Here is a 17,247-nt window from a genome sequence, read left to right as displayed (position 1 = left end):
GTGTAGAAGCCTTATCCCCAATGATGGTCCTCGGGCATAGGCAGGTCTGCTTTTCCAAAAGGAAAGTAGGCTACATGCTTTTTGCCCCATTCCTGAAAACCAGATTCCAGAGGTCCTGTTAATGGATAGGAAAGGGGGCACATACCCCCTGCTATCCCATTTCCTATGCAAGTAGTTCCCCAACTTATTAAAAGGTCTGGTTTTAAAAAATAGGGGGATCCCACACATTTTTAGGGGATTTTTTAAATTTTTTTATTTACATAATCCTATATACATGTTTAAATGTTAACATTGTATTATTTTATACTACGACTAACTGTCAACTAGCCTATTATAATACATCAGGTTCTTTTGCCATTGTATTTATGAATGTTTGAAAGTATTTATTCCGAAAGACAAAAAAAAATCTATTGTATATGCAAGCATAATGGAGGACATTCCGAAGATAATTAACCTCTTGGTTGCCATAAAAACAGTATTTTTTGTCCTCTATACTAAAAATGAAATTTCATGAGAAATGCTCCCACAGGCCCCTGATCCCCAGCACTGTTGGTGACATTTCCATGTTCAGGAGCTTTGCAAATCACATACAAAGTTGGTGTCTTTGCAATATCCTACATTTATAAATTATTTGTTCCCGCCTAAATTTAAACATAGATTTTGGACAAATCCACATGCTTTTGAACATTTTTTTCTTTTGGCACATAGTCACATGGGTCCCCCAGACATCCCTATTGATTATAGTGACAATTTAACCCTAAAACTACAACATTTTGCCTTTCACGTTGATTACAATGTAAAATGTTATCTGAAAGTAAAAATGCCTATAGAACAAATTCAAGCTATTTTGAAGAATAGTTTAAGAAGTTGGTTGGGTGAATTTGAAGGGCAAAGGGTACTGGATCAATAGAGAAAAGTGAATCTCAACAGGGTAAATGGAAGAACTGAAAAAAATAAAAATCTACCAACGAAGAATTTAAAATTGCACCCCATTGATTATGACCAGAACACTTCATAAAATATGGAACAATGGCAGATGGCAGATGTCGAACATTTGGTATAGAAATCATTTACTAACCAGGCTGTTGTAGTGAGCTAGAATACTTCTATCAGTGGAGTTCTGCAGATTTCCAAGTTTCTCCCCAGCCTCCTGTCCACAGAAAACGCGGACCTTTTGTGGTGTTCTATCCATCGTGTCAATAAGCCCGGGAAATCTAACAGAAAGGACAACTAACAACCACTTTTTCCAACCAAGGGAATGCCCATTCCCTAAGAAAACTTTGTTTCTCTTTCTTTATAATAGCATTCATTACTACACAGTGATCTTTCTGTATCCTTCTCCTTCTGCCTGTACGTTAGGAAAAGTTCTTGCATAAAAGAATGAGCAAGTCAAGACATAAACAGTGAAATACTCAGCTCCTAATACATAAGACTATATCTCTTACTTGTATCTGATTTGGAGGGGGTGTCCCCATCTCTTTTTTGGGTGGTATATCTACACACCTGTATGAAAGATGTATTGTTTAGCTATTACAAAGTGTTATTTTCCATTAAACTCTTAATCCTATAAATTCTTACATTTGTTATTTTGAGAAAACTAATATGTGTAGACTTGCAGCTGCCGTTAGAGTCTCCCTATGCATAGTTTAGTATACACCTGTACTAAATTGTAATTATTGGACTTTTTTTTAAGAGTAGATTATGTATTTATATAAACAAAGGAAATTAAAAAGGACTTTTTAGACATCAAATATGAAAATATGAAAACACTTTTTATTTGATAATGACAATTTATACAAACAGATACCACAATTAAAAACTTTTAATCTGGTCTTTCAATTTGCAAACTCAACACATTTCGTAGACTTTAATTGTTCGCTTTTTTAGGAGTATTTTAAGACATCAGATATTTACATTTATCTGATTTTTATAGACAGTTAAAAACATAAATTAGTGACAGGTAAAACAAAACTTTTCCCAGTACCTCTCACACCTCAGACAACAGGGCAATGGGACCAACGTCAAGGGGTGGACAGGAAAGGAGAAACAAAGCAGCCATAAATGTGTCCAGATACAGGTTGATCTATCCCAAGGTATATCAATCTTTTATAAAGGACAGGGATCTATGGGCTTGGTAGGCAATGTTTTCCAATATTCAAAAGGATCCATGGCCAGAGGACAAGCGGCATAGATTGTGTACTTACTGGTCCGAGTACTATTTAAAACAAGTTTTGTCAAATTCACCACTAGCCTAACAAATGGCTTTTGCCTCAAACTGTTGAGATCAGCTTCTCTTTCAAATCCCATTGTATTATGATCTATATAAACTCGACTCACATCACTCCAGGTTCTTCAATGATAAAAATATTTTTGAAAATTGTTATTGTAATCAAAGTCAAGGATTGACATGTGTCAAATTATACTTGTAACTCTTTTTGACTAAACCTTTCCTTGACTCAAATTCCTACCTCTCCCTAATATTACCTTGACCTCAGTTAAAGCAAAATACTTTTATTAGTTGTTCCCCTAGAAACATTTACCCCATTTCCTGTGATACTGTGATACACAGAGGTAAGTATGGGCACACAATACAATGCTGTAAAGAACCCCAAACACCGAGGAAAGCCCACTAATGTAAAAGATGAAAAAGGAACCTCATCATGTTCGAGACCTTTTAAATCAAAGAATGTTTGCTGAATGTATTGCTTTATCTGATGTTGGGGTGCTGGGTGGTTAATTTAAACACAGGCTTGAGCTTTAAAAAGAGTTCACTGGGCTGAAAATTATCATACAAATGCAGATTTATTTTAAAAAGATATATTTATTGAAGGTTGGTATACAGGTAAATACATTATATATAAAACATGATTCCTGTTTTAAAGAAAACATTTCCTAAAAGAAACAACAAAGGATTTCATTGAGGATTCTGATTCTGCTTTGTTTGACTCTTATTCCAATCCTTCTGGTTGAACAGTTCAATTCACTATCCCAGAACAATTTCAGGGAAAAACCTTCAAGGGCTGGATCAACCATAAATATCTGTGTGTTAAATTGTATACAGATGGAAGCAAAATCCATATCAAACTGCTCCACTATGGCATGTTTCACCCCACTTGAGGGCTTGATTGAGTGAAGGAGGCTGGGGGTGCCAATTTATACCCCGGATGAGGTAGCAGCAATAAACTGCAGAATGTATACAATGCTTACTTTTCTCTGTCTGAAACTTCTGAATCATTTTGGGTAGCTGTGTAAGTTTTGTACATTTTACATGTATTATATAAGAAAGATGGAATATGCCCAAATTTGTCCAGCATATGAGCCTGGTGTTTGTAGTCTGGATTGGTCTTCAGAGGGACACCAGTTTGGGTTTCTATGCTCATAAGGATTTTTGACATTACTGATTTCCATACATGTTAAGTCAGCGACTCAAAGTAATAAAGGCAGAGGGGGTCAGGATAACCACCAGAAAATACGTTTATAGAAGAAGGTCAGTTAATAGAAGCCCAGCTTAAAGATCACCTATAATAGAAATATAACTATGTTCATAATTTTTTACATAACTAACAACTTAAAAGTAGTCAAAACATTATTGTTCAATGAGCACCATTTAAAAGTTCAAACACAACAAAACCCATATGCACAATACAGTGATACCAACTATATTAAAAAAGAAATTCATTATTTTAGTCCTCTGTCCCATTCAATTTTTTCAATTGGTAGAAAAAAGGCATGTGTATTGTCATTTTTCTAATTTATTTGTTCTGTTTAGTGAAAAAGGTTCACAATATCCCTTTAATAAACCAAAGTTCCTACTGAGCTTGGCAATCAGTGACCAGAGTGCACCTCGATACAGCACAGCTGCATGACAAAACGTCCATTGTATTCAGACATTCAAATTCCATACTGTCTACATTTTTTTTTAGAATAGGTAGGCCTGATATTCTATCACCGAGGATTTTGTTCTAGAAAATAAAGCTGCATGCTAAACAGGGACAGGTCCTATTGCAAGATTCCACCAAAACATTTTCATTAGGTTTTTGGTCCTGTTAAAAATATTTTATTTCTTGTCTATTTATGTGTGTGTTGAGGTGCAGACAATGTCTCTGAACCCAAGGCTGATACTATGCTTTTTAAAATAGAATTATGAACAATCAGCTTTTTATCTTTTGGAACTTTCCTCAGAACCGTAACTAGGTATTTGGCAAAGGCTACATCTTCATCTTCTGTTTGTTGTGGCAAAATAGACTCTTCTTGGAAAGTCCGATCACTTTTGCTGCTTGCTAAAGATGAGGTAGATGCTGCAGATGATTCCATTCTCTCTTCCCTGGTGGTTCTTTCCTGGTTCCTTTTGCTCTCTATTACCGATTTGTACAAATGACATTGCATTCCATTGCAAATATCATCTCGAGAGCTTTTCTCTTTCCTGCTGCTCTCTGAAGATGAGCTAGTTGATTCATTTTGCATTATATTGTGGTTTTTGTCTCTGGGCCTTTCCTTTATTTCGCTGCTGGTTGATAATACAGATGTTTCAGGCTCTTCAGGTGTTTCAGGTGATTTAGGTTCCACAATATCACGATCTTCATCACTGGGCAATGGTTCTTGATCTTTTATTTCTGGAGAACACCTATTGCAATTTGGATTGATTTTATTGTGTGGTTCCTCATCACCAGTCCTGGAATTCATCTTTTCCTGGCTGCCTGTGAAATAAATGCAATAACATGTAAACTGTTATTTTTCTATTGGATTTTGGATGCAAAGTACAACCACCACACTCTTTGCCGTATACCCTCTGTAATCCTGCCCTTAACAGTTTAAAACAGTTAATTTACCTGCTATTCAATTAGGATCTATGTTTCTTGTTGTACTGCTAGTCTAGTCTTCTGCCCCCAAGGTTCAGAAATCCATCTTTGCTTTGTCTTTTCTCCCTTTGAAATAGCCCAAAATTTATACAAAATGTCCACTGGGGACCATCTCTAGAATTTGTGCCATCTCAGAAGAACAATCCTGTTTTTTTCTTTTTTTTGCAGTTATATTTTTTATGTATGTATGTGAGTTTGTGTGACTTAATTTTTTTTTCCTTTAATTTTATCAATTCTTCCACTTAATAACATGCTTTATTTCTAAGAAAAAAAAAAATACAAAAAAACAGTGGCCACCAATCAGCGCTGTCTTTTTTATCCCCGAGGAACCCTTAAAATAATTATATAAGGTCTCGAGGAATGCCCCCCACATTGGTGGCTGAAATACCACCTTTACAAACACCTAAAACATCACTGGAGTCATGCAGATGGCTTTACCAAGTGGTATCGGCTCCAGAACTATTCAGGCATCATCAAAAGGAAGATCAATCAGCCACAGTTTGAGAAAGCCCTAGAAACCTCTGGAGTAACCCTGAGGTTCCATGAAACCCTCATTTGGAATGGGTGCCCTATAATGAATACAGGATTCATCATGCAGAATAAGTTTCCTCATAGTGGCCACAGAAATACTTACTAATTAAGGAACTAAGTAGCAGAAAACTTATCAATGGTTTCCTTGGAAAAATAATCTACCAAAACTGAAATATTTTGGGTGGACTGACCCTGAAAATCACAAATAGTAAAACTGTATTTAAACAACTGGGTAACTAAGCTACAATTTTGCATATAACATACTGCCTGTCTATTTTAGCATTGCAGATAAGGAAGTATGCATTAACTAAAAACAATGTTAGGATTTACTGAATATTTATGAATTTGAAAAATATCTGTTCACACCTTCTAGAGCTTAAATATCTCAAGAATCTCCTGAAAAAGTGGATATGAATAAATGAAATGTGTAGTGATTTCGGCCTGCTATGCATCCTCTACAAATATGTACTTTTAAGCCGAATTAACACTATTGAATACAATAGGGTCTATTTACACATGTTTGACTTAGGATTTACCCAAACTTTACACATTCTCTACATTTGAATAAATTAAAAAAAGTGTGTATCAACATTTACCCATGATTTATACATTTTTCTAACTGAACCTAATTTAAAAAAAATGTGTAAATTGGGTATAAATTGAGTGAATCTTGAGTTAAAATACTTTTAAATAGACCCCAAAACATAAATGCATTTTATGTATTCATTCAATTGATGTGAGGTACTGAGGGTGAACTAGGGATGTACTGACAAACGTACGTACTGACAAACATGGGAGTGTGGTGCAGTATGTGAAGATTTTTCAGATATTAAGCTGTGTGGTGGAACACAGTTTGACTAATGTAATAAAAATAATTTTTACTATTTTAGATTTTGGTTTTTGAACTTTCTATTACATTTCCATTGTTGTTGGGATGCTATAATGAACACTGCAGTTCTTTTTAGAGCTATTTATCTAACTAACTTCAGAACTTATTAGCCTGTTCTGTTCCGGAGATGGACCATATTTGCCTTTTGGCCAGACTTTGCAGCTTCAGAACCTAAGGGGTCTCAAGTTTGCAATGAAAACTTTATTTTTCAGGTATGTGTTACTGTATATACTCAAATATACACTGATCCAAATGTAAATTAATATAATAAATTCTACCCGAGAATACAAGTAATCTGCTTTGCCTCGAATATAAACCTAGTGTACAAAATGCTTCCATCACTGTTAACATTCAAAGCACTAATCAGTACAAATGCCAGTACAACTAAAAGTAAATAAATCAATCCATAGTGTGTTATTTTTTAAATCTTTTTTGGGCTTGTAATGTTCATGCACATCTACAAATCCTTGGAAATCAGGGGCCTCCATTGCAATCAATGTGTCCAGATCACTAGATAATGCATTGTCCCTACTTTAGACTGAAAAAAAACATGTTAGAGTTAGTGAGAACCTATTGAGTGAATCTAATTGCACCTTTCACGATTAATGAACACTAAAAATATATAAATATATACTGTAAAAAATTTTACCTTCTGCTCCATTTATTAAATCTTCAAAGCATCCAGTTGCTTGGAGAAAAGAAAATGCTTGCTCATAGTCTGAAAAAAAAAATGTATGTACGTGGTCAACAGAAGACATTCAAAACAAGATAAGGTTTGAGAGTGCTTAAAAATTGGGAACCTATGTGAGTGGCAACACAAAAACTCAAAGGGCTGTATTTATAAATGTTTCAACTATCGATTCAGCTTTTAAATTGTTCACAGCCGTTCAAACCCCTATGCGTTGCTTTTTTTGATGCATATTAGAATTAAGAATCATTCTCCTAGCTAATGGACAATTTTCAAAAAAGCACAGCAATGTCTTGCCATATTTTCAAATAAGTGGACAACGCTAGAATGAATTGACAGGGGAATAATTTATAATCCATATATGATTTAAAAATGAATATATGGTTTGTTGTTTGCCAGGTACCTTCAACACTTTATTCACTTAGTAAACTACCCTTTATATTTGCAGATTTGCATTGGATTTCATTGGTGTGAATGGAACCAAGCAACCGATTTTCATCACTTGGAGGAGATTTATCTTTTATACTTATCTCTTTTCTTGCAGTATTGATTGCATAAAGAAAATTATCACTTGCAGTTATTCCTGCCCCTCTACTAGGAGGACGGTGTCTAAAAGACTGATATATGTTTGCCTTATGTGCTTCAAAGACATTATACTTAGGCATCCTTTGGGTCACTTTAGAAAGCAATGTTTAAATTTATGAAATAATGGATCTGTTAAATCTTTATCTTTATCTAAATAAATTATACCTCTTTCCTCGGGTTCTTCATAAACAATCTTTTGTAAGACTGATTTTATGCAACAATTAATCCAGGAAAGCAAAAATTCTTGGCATTTGTTCTCTCTGCACAAATTCCAGAAAGCTTGAGCTGCACATGTGCAAAACAATGTACAGGACCGTTAGACTCTTGTAATAAGGAAAACAATGAATAATAACACAAGAATTATGCAAAGTTTAGGAAGCCAAATCCACCAATCAGAAATCTTTTTCTCATTATTCAATCTATATATATCTAAGGTCAAGTCTATTTTGATATTTTTAAATGCTTATAAAATGTCCATACCCCCTCTAAAACCATTTAGTGGAATTTATTTAAGTGTTTAAAGGCATTTTAAATCCGATGTTTAGAAGCGACTTTTGGGTAAATGAGAGCTTTTATAGGCGTATATAAATGCCTATAATTACGCCGAATGGTTCCAATGGAAGCGTTTATAAATGCCTATAAATGTTTATAAACACTTCCATAGTTTTCAGTGAAAGCAGTGTTTAAAAATGTTTGTAAATGTCCCTACTGATTTCAATGGAAGCATTTTTAGGCATTTTAATGAATGGGAATTTCAAATATAGGCGTTTAAACCCAGGAGAGAACCAAGGATCTGAATAAATATCTCTGGATTAAATTGCATTTGTTATTTGCAATTAAATCTATTAGTTTATAATGTTAATTTCAATAACTTTAATTTGGCATTGTATCAATGCTTTGACTTTTTTAACTAGTGCTGTATATTCTAACTGTGGTACTCAGTTAAGGATCCTTTATTTCAGAATCTCTAGGACTAGTGGAAATCCTTTTATAAAAGCCTAAATAACCATGTAAAAATGAGAAAAGAAAAGGGGAAAGCAAGGGGATTTTTGGCTAAAAATTTGTATATATAAACATGACAATTTTCAAAAAACAATAAGATAAGGTAAATACAAGGAAATATCCTTAATACATGTAAGTTGTACCTATAGACCACCCTTGAACTGAGTAACGGTGGCTACCAGAATCTTGCTAGTCAGAGTCCAACTGCCATAATTGATACATTGTTCAATTTACAGTAAAACTGGATAACAATTCCTAAAATGTTTTGCGGATTTTGGCTTTCTCAGGGGATTGTGGGTAAACTGGTACATAAGCTAATAAAGATGAACATATGAAGAGAGATATGATTTTAGATGCCTATTTTCAATCCATAAAAAGCATAATATCATTAAGCACATATAAATACCATGAATATATAAATATGATACTTTTTGCTACGTTAGAAATTTTGGAGCTGTTTAGAAACACACACCCTCCTCCTTTTTTAAAATAGTAGCCTAAATAACCACAATGCCCCTTTAGTTTTTTTTTAAGCAAAATACCCATTTCAATTTGTAACAGTAAACACAATATTGCAGTTCGTCAAAGAAAATAAACTTTCCCCTACATAAAAAAACTTCCCACAAAGTAATGTTTGTGCCAATTTGATGAATAAATACTGTAATTTTAGATTACATTTATTCCAGAAGAATTTTCAGAATTCAGTGGCTTAATGCACAAAAGATGGGCTACGAGCCAAACCCAATTGGTCTTCCCAGAAGGCATCATGATTTGATAACCAATTCACAAAGCTTGCACATTAAATATTTCAAAATTTACACACAGAAGGAAAAACTAATGTGTTTTTAACTCAGGAAGTTTTGTTTTAAAGTTTCTGATAACCTGTTGTAAATGTAGAGTTATATTTACAACTCACCTGCTTTCGTATCACCATTACTTGACAGCTGTTTTTCAGTCTCCTTAAAACTCTCCATCAGTTGTTTCTAGAAGCAAACATTAGAGATATTGTACTATCAGGATATTATTACACAGTAAAATGGAATCTGGAGTATTTTAAATATTCAATGTATATAAATATGAAAAGAAAATACATACTGTTAGCACAAATTAGTATACCTAAACATTGATTGCCCTTTTCTGTTTTCTTGTAAGCTTATAGAGTAAAACAGTCAGTCCAGGCATACTATACCCTGCAGCTATTTTATCTCAGTAGTTGCCCAGTGTGGGTGCCAACCGCAAAGTCCAACAAACAAACAGCTATGTGCATTTGTTAATCTCAGTAAAATGACCACAAAGTTGGAGGAAAGAAAATGGACAGCATATATGTTATCGTATATCAATTGTCTACTACAATGCTCAATGCAAGTCTGTGTCCTTGGTGGCTTGGTCTATGGCAACGTTCCTTATTTGTACCCATATAACTATAAAAAATGTGTTTCTATGACCACTAAAGAGCATCCTGTCCTGATAAGGGCAAATCTAAATGGTGACCCAAAATGTCAATATAACCTTGACAAGCTTTATAAAAATTTTCCGGATCTATCAAAATCAAAATAAAATGTTATGATTTGACAACTTTTCAGGAATTTCAGTTAAAAAATTAATAGCTCAATAATGTTTTAAGACTGGAAATGAGGAAGTGGTTACTGCTTTTTATTATCAGTGATATGTTTTCTCAGGGAAGACACTACAAATAGTTATTACCCACAGTAACCCCAAAGAGAATGATTGGGGTGCCAGTGAGTGCTACCAGTCTCCCGCTTTCCAATCTGCAGGTACTGGTTTTTCAAGAACCAGTACTGCAGTGCAAATGACATTTCCTCAGGACTCGTCAGGACTATTTTAGGACTCTTCAGATTACAGCCATCCTAAACCATGTGTAGGCAGACAAGACTCACTCTCACATATCAAAGCAGCTACCTGGTATTAGATTTGACATGAGTGTATTTGCTAGTGACTTGAATAAAATAAATAATTTCATTTCTCTTTAAAAAGGGATAGTAAAGTATATACATGGGAGATTCAAGTAACAGTTGTGAAAAGGCCAATGTATTCTCCAAAGTTCTGCTCTTCTCTACTATTCTATGTTCTATGTTCATCAGGTCCGAACCTCCCCTAATAAAATAAAAACAGTTTTTGCAATGATTTACAACCTACAACGAATTTCCTTTGCTTCCAACTTCTTTTCCTGGAGATAGCTATTGTTATTCAGTCCAGTTTTTCTAAACCTAGGCTGTCATCTACATTCACCCCTTAATCTTTTTACAGGACAGAGAAGTAGATACAGCACAGCGGTGGGATCCTCTCTCCATCACTCCACAATAAAAGGCATGCTCCTTTTTAAAACATGAAATTACCCTCAAAGTTTATACTTAAACACATGGATTTAAGCATGCACATGCTTTCCTCATACAGGGTAAAATCTTGCAAAAATATAGCAGAACAAGAGACAAAAAAATCACAGGCACATAGTGGCCAAGTTATCTGTAGTTAAATTAATTCATTTAATTATATGCAAATAATTATTGGCAAACAAGTAAAGGTTATCAGTTTCTTACTTTTTGGTCAACATTTAAATTCATCCGATTGTCAACAGTTACTGGAAATCCTGAAAAACATGTTAAGAAACCAAATTAAAAAATTGCACTTTTTATAAGCACATTATCAGGTTTAGACAGCAAAGGAGCTTCTTACATTCACTTTATGTCATGCCATTAGCAAATGTAACTGGATACATAATCATCAGTGCAGCATTTCATTTTTACTCTTGTGGAACCCTTGAAAAATGTTTAAGTCCCATGGGGAACCACTGCTAAACCAACTTATTTGGCATGAGAGGGGATAAAAGTCTTTTTGTTGGTGGCCAATGAAAAGAATGTCCCCTTCCTTGAGAAATCCCCAAGCAACCACCATGGAACCCTGATTGAGAATGACTGCTTTAGGGTATTGGACGTGACAATTAAAAAACAGGCAGATTGCATAGTGAAAAATATGATTATTGTGGAACAAATAAAGTATATAACCTCCACCCCTGCGTTCACCAGGGGTGGAGGTTATATACTTTTTCATATGTAATGGCACTGGGTATTTATCAATGGCTCTAAAGAAGTAAAGGTTGAGTAGTAATGGTGGAGAACACATGAAGGATGTGTAAAGGCGCATGGGGGAATTTTCTTACAGTGAAAGTGGGGGAGTTTTACATTGCACAGGGAAATTTTGCCTGTGTCAATAAGATTTTGTTCATATCATATAGTTCTAAATTCCCACACAAGTTTGCTGGAATAAGAACCCTCCTAAAGCAGGTAAGATTCTGTTCAGAAGATCAACTGTTGCTGTTAATGAATTCTAAATGATCTTAGAAGTATCTCAAACTGATGTTGGCCTGATGCCATAGACGTAACCCCTTAGTCCTTTAAGGGAGGTGCTTAAGTTGGCTTCACTTGCTATACCTATTCTCAGTTTTCCTGAATTGCCCAACCCATACCCACCCTTCCCTTCAGGAAATTCACAACTCCCAAGAACCACAGGGAAGTATCCCCTCTACTTGCTTACATCTGATGGCCACTAGTCTTCTTCTTCTGACAGACCAGCATATTTGGGTCCTATACACTTCGGGCCCATCTACCTTTGTATCCAGACTAAGAGAAGTGTGTTAAATGAATGGGAGAATTTGGGTGGGTCTGGGTAGGGAGGTACACATATCCTTGAAGCAACACTGCTAATTCACCTTCCAATTCTCAGCTTGCATTTGTTGGTATTTTTTTTTGTCTTGAGTCAAGGTTTTAAGCCCAACTAAACCCAAATATTATATTTATATTTATATATATATATAATGAATGTTGACAAAACAATACAAACACATATACATACAACGTAGGTGACAGAATACTTGTTTAACGATCCCAATGTGCTTGCACAGTGCATTAAAGCTCATTTTCTCTCATCTATGAATTCAGACAGTGGAGGGTCAGGTCAATCGTGCTTGACCATGTGACACCCAAAGCAGGAAGAACAATACACTAGCAAGAAGTAAGATACATTTACAAAATGCCATTCATGTATTTATGTAAATGTATTCATTCTCAAAGAGCACAGCAAGGTCTCTAAATTCAGGGTTTCATACAGCTTAAAAACACCTGATATAGGAGAACTACTATTCTACTGAAATCTACCCTTACACAATAGTGCTGTTATTTCAATGCCTGGTTTATTAACCATGAAAACTAATTTCTCCACTGTCTATAGATAGAGAGATGAATGATGGCTTGTTTCTGGAGGATTTTTAAAACATGTTCACATAATCCAAATATTTTAGGACTCTTCAGATTACAGCTATTCTAAACCATGTGTAGACAGACAAGACTCACTCTTAGCATGTGGTTCTTTATCTACTTATCTGCATATCAACATATCATCAAAGCTGCTACCTGGTATTAGGTTTGACATGAGTTTATTTGCTAGTGACTTGAATAAAATAAATAATTTCATTTAAAGTAAATACATGGGAGATTCAAGTAACAATTGTGAAAAGGCCAATGTATTCTCCAAAGTTCTGCTCTTCTCTACTATTGTATGTCCTCATCATTTATCTCTGTGGTGCTTTGTGTGACCTTCAGATCTCCTGCCTTACCCCCTATTTGGCTTCCATACATAACCCTGCTGTATTTTTCTTTTATACATCAACATTGTTGCCGTGTTCAATCTTCTAGGAGACCACATTGATGCTCCACCAGCACAACACTTTGTTTTCCTTTCTAAACAACCCACTGCTTCTCTTTGGGCACTGATATGTAAGTTATACACATGAAACCACCTAACAATACAATAGACTATCAATTCTGTAATCCACAGTACTTTACCTGGTACACTGTTGTTCCCTTACATATGCCCTTTCCTGTGCTCAAACAGACATTATTTTGTAGCGTATATAGTTTACCTTGAATGAATTTTTTTTAAATGTGTACCTGAGCTGGTTTCTGTTTGTGAAGACTTTACAGACATTACAGCAGCATTTGTTGCATCTGGAGGCAAAAAAAAAAATCTTAATTGCAAGATTACACTAATTCTATAATATTTAACTATTATTTTTATTTATTATTATTAAACAGGATTTATGCTGTGCCAACATTACGTGCAAAGAATCTACAACCCTAGGTATTAATAGTTTGGGCCTCCTTCAAATCTCTACCTTTAATTCTTTTATATTAATAATTATTTACCATGCATTCTATTTGCCAGGTTGTTGTTTGCTATTTTAAGCATTATGTCATCTCTACTTAGTCCAATACTCATTGAGTTTGGTTTTTACTGAAAGAGTTATATATGCAAAAATACAACGCAGAACCGTACAAATCAGAAAATGCAAATATACACAAAATGAAAAAAACATACATTTTTAGGGCGCATTTAAAAACATAAATGTGTACAGTTGTTATGGATGTTTACAAAAGAACCATATGCATACACTACATTCACATTAGCTCCCGAGCACCAGCTTGCTGTAATATAGCATATGTGCAGGTGAATGTGTACTTTCATGATCAAAAATTCAACAGCTTTACTTTTCCATTCTTAAACTTCTGTGTACGTCACAGAATTTTTATTCAGTGTCCAAACCAGTGTTTCCCAACCAGGGTTTTGTGGAACCCAAGTATTCTTTCCGAAATTGCTAAGGGTTCCTTTACCAATGAGCAATTAGTGCCTCTCAGGTCAATTACCACTGACACCAATGATCGTTTTGGCTATATCTAAGGGTGGCATTCTTCCTAATGGCCAACAATGTAAGAATCATTCTTCCCATGCACCACGACACTAATGTACTTTGATCAGTGGATATTGTAATTATAGAAGAGTTTTCCTGAAGACTTGAAAGTTAAATTTAAGGGTTTCCCATATTTAAAAGGTTGAAACTGATCTAAACAGTCAACTTTGTATTATACTATACTGAAATTCTCAAGAATTATGTCACAGATTTGTCAATGTTTATACGGACTACCGTTAAATATACTGTTTATTGAGGAAAAGTTATTTGTAAGTATATAACTTTTAGAAGAGATTATAATTTCATAATATGCTGCCATACATAAAAAGCATATAACTTAACTTTAGCCCAAGAAGTATGTGTTACACCATAATGTAAAGAATGAAGCTGCCTGTCTGCTCACCGGGTATGACTTTGTATGACTTCAACTGCAGCATGACTTTTTAATGTCTGTGTATAAACCAAGTTTCTTTAACTTTGTTATCTGAGGCCATTAACTTGTTGTAGGGTCTTGTTTGGGCCACCAGCTTGCAATTATAATATTATTTTCCCTTGCCTTGCTGCACTTACACCTGTTTACTCATGTAATGAGTAATCATTAGCCCATTCTTTTGCACTCTTGATTGCTACATTTTTTTTCAAATTTAAAAGATGATGTGTATATAGTATATGTAAAGCAACATTTTTTTTTTTGTTTTTTGCGATGCAGCGGAAAAACATAAAATTACCCAATATGGGTGCAGTGTCTTCATTTCCAGGTGTTATCTCGTCTCCCACATGCATTGGTTCATTTTCAAAAAAGTCAGCGGAAAGAGATGGTTCATCTTCTGGCTGCCCCGTGCCTGGTAATTATTTAAAAATAATATGAATACAGATGCCAAATTATATATCAAATGGAGCAGAATAATAAAATGTTTAACACATTTCTCTTATAATGGCTTTTCTATCACAGATCAACAGAAAAGCTGATTTGCTTGTGGAACTGACCAGGTATAGCAAAACTCCTTTCAATTGTAGGGGTTCACGCTTTACCATATAAACCCGGGTTTTATTGGGCATTTTCACTTTTCATTTTATTATTCATTATTTTGCTAGGGTGTTTAGGTTATTATGCAATGATTAATGTTTGGTATTTTGAAGAAAACAGCTCTGTACAATAAGGAATAAAAGAGTTTGGATAGTCTTATGTTTTTAGCGATATTTCAGCAGTCACAAAATAAAGGTACCATTCTCTATTCATATAAAGGTAAGTCAGCTGCATAGAATCTTAAAAAGGTTCTTTTTACTCCAATTGAAGCCCATTTTTTTTGCAAGTCTTTAAGAACCCCCTGCTAAAACTAATGCTTTGTGTATCAGTAGAATAAATTTCTATGACATTATTGGTGAGCTGGCAGAATGTTCCCATACAGTGGTGGTCTAAATCCCACCCTAAGGTCAGATAAAATGATCTCTGGAGTTATGCTACTGGCTCCGAAAATTGGTGTTGTATCAAGAACTATGCAGACATCTACAAATGGGAGTTCAATCATCCACAGTTCAGGAAACTCCTAGCAATCTCCAGATGAACCTAAATCATGCTACCTGGACAACTAAACAATAACCTACCACATTCACTATTTCTGCAATTTTTTTTTCAAGACTTTGGAACCCACAAACCAAAGTCTGGCACAATACCCTCCATGAGCACTATGTTTTAATCCCAAGAAAAGTTGGGCTGCAATGAGAGTAGTTCTTCTGCCCCATGTTCTCTACTGATTGCTGTTTCAGGAGACACAGCAAGACCAGAAACAGCTGGAGAAATATCACCACCTTCAGCACCCTCATTGCCTGCAAAGGTCCTCTATTAGTGCCTTGCTGAAGATTCTTTGGGAAGGTTATCCCCATCAATAGATAGAGGACCCTGGTGTGGCCTCAAAGCTTGTTACCTCAAAGGGACAGAACATGTCTTCCTCCCTTTGTAGCAGACAGACCACTCTCAAGTTTTATATAATAAGCAACAAGACTAAGCTACAAGACTTTAGTGACTCAAAAAATGAAGGCCCTGAAAAAGGACTTAAGACTTTATGTCTTTTGTACTAAAAATTATATCATACCTGAATTTCTTGGATTTTCATCCAAATTACTGGCACATTTCTGGTAGAAAAGAAGGAAAAAAAATTACACTTATTATTATTATTATTTTTATTTATTAATAATAATAAACAGCATTTATACAGCGCCAACATATTACGCAGCGCTTTACATTAAATAGGGGTTGCAAATGACAGACAAATACAGATAGTGACACAGGAGGAGGAGAGGACCCTGCCCTGAAGAGCTTACAGTCTAGGAGGTGGGGAAAGAAACACAAAAAGAGGGGGGATATGGAATGGGGGGAAGTAGTGAGAATTTTAGAAGACATAAGAAGATAGGTAGGCAAGTATGAAAAGATTTTGAATGCTATTTTAAATGAGCAGAAAGTAGGAGGAAGCCGAATAGGACTAGGTAGATGATTGTAGAGTTAGGGCTGTCATGCAGGGAGAGACAGGACCACTAGGGGGTGCTATAGCTTGCACGGAGGTCATGTGAGCCCTGAGAAAGGCCAAGGCGCAGAGTCTAAGCAGTAACTAGGTTTTCTCCAGAGCCTCTGATGGTGAGGATGTTGCGCCGCTGGTTACTGCTAGGTTGCAGTCCTTGGGCACACCAAGGTAGGCAAAGCACGGTACCAAATCACAATGCAGAAGAATAGTCAATGAAAAGCCTGGGTCGAGTCAGGCAGCAAGCAAGAGAGGTAAGGTCACATCCCAGTGATCAAGAGCCAGGAATCCAGGAGACAGACTGCCACTGCGGGCACAGGGAACACAGAAGACACTGGAAGCAACAGGAGGTACAGATGATGCAGGGATATCCACAGACAGACAGGAACACTGGAACAGCACAGGGAACCAACAGA

At 35.4% G+C, this 17,247-nt stretch overlaps 1 protein-coding gene across 1 annotated transcript in view; it reads right to left on the bottom strand.

Moving 5' to 3' along the window:
- Window positions 1-1,816: 1,816 nt before the first annotated feature.
- The window catches only part of SETDB2 (SET domain bifurcated histone lysine methyltransferase 2), a gene marked incomplete in the record, with an annotated part of 113,751 nt that continues 98,320 nt past the window's right edge, over window positions 1,817-17,247 (bottom strand). The window contains 8 exon segments of the mRNA XM_072398653.1: window positions 1,817-4,697; window positions 6,929-6,997; window positions 7,718-7,837; window positions 9,471-9,537; window positions 11,113-11,162; window positions 13,519-13,575; window positions 15,044-15,157; window positions 16,409-16,448. Of these exon segments, the coding sequence (XP_072254754.1) occupies window positions 4,069-4,697; window positions 6,929-6,997; window positions 7,718-7,837; window positions 9,471-9,537; window positions 11,113-11,162; window positions 13,519-13,575; window positions 15,044-15,157; window positions 16,409-16,448 (1,146 nt within the window).

Source organism: Pyxicephalus adspersus, chromosome 1, assembly GCF_032062135.1.
Source record: "Pyxicephalus adspersus chromosome 1, UCB_Pads_2.0, whole genome shotgun sequence".
NCBI classification, from domain to species: domain Eukaryota; kingdom Metazoa; phylum Chordata; class Amphibia; order Anura; family Pyxicephalidae; genus Pyxicephalus; species Pyxicephalus adspersus.
Note: the sequence above shows the minus strand (reverse complement) of the source record. Positions and strands in the feature narration are given on the sequence as shown.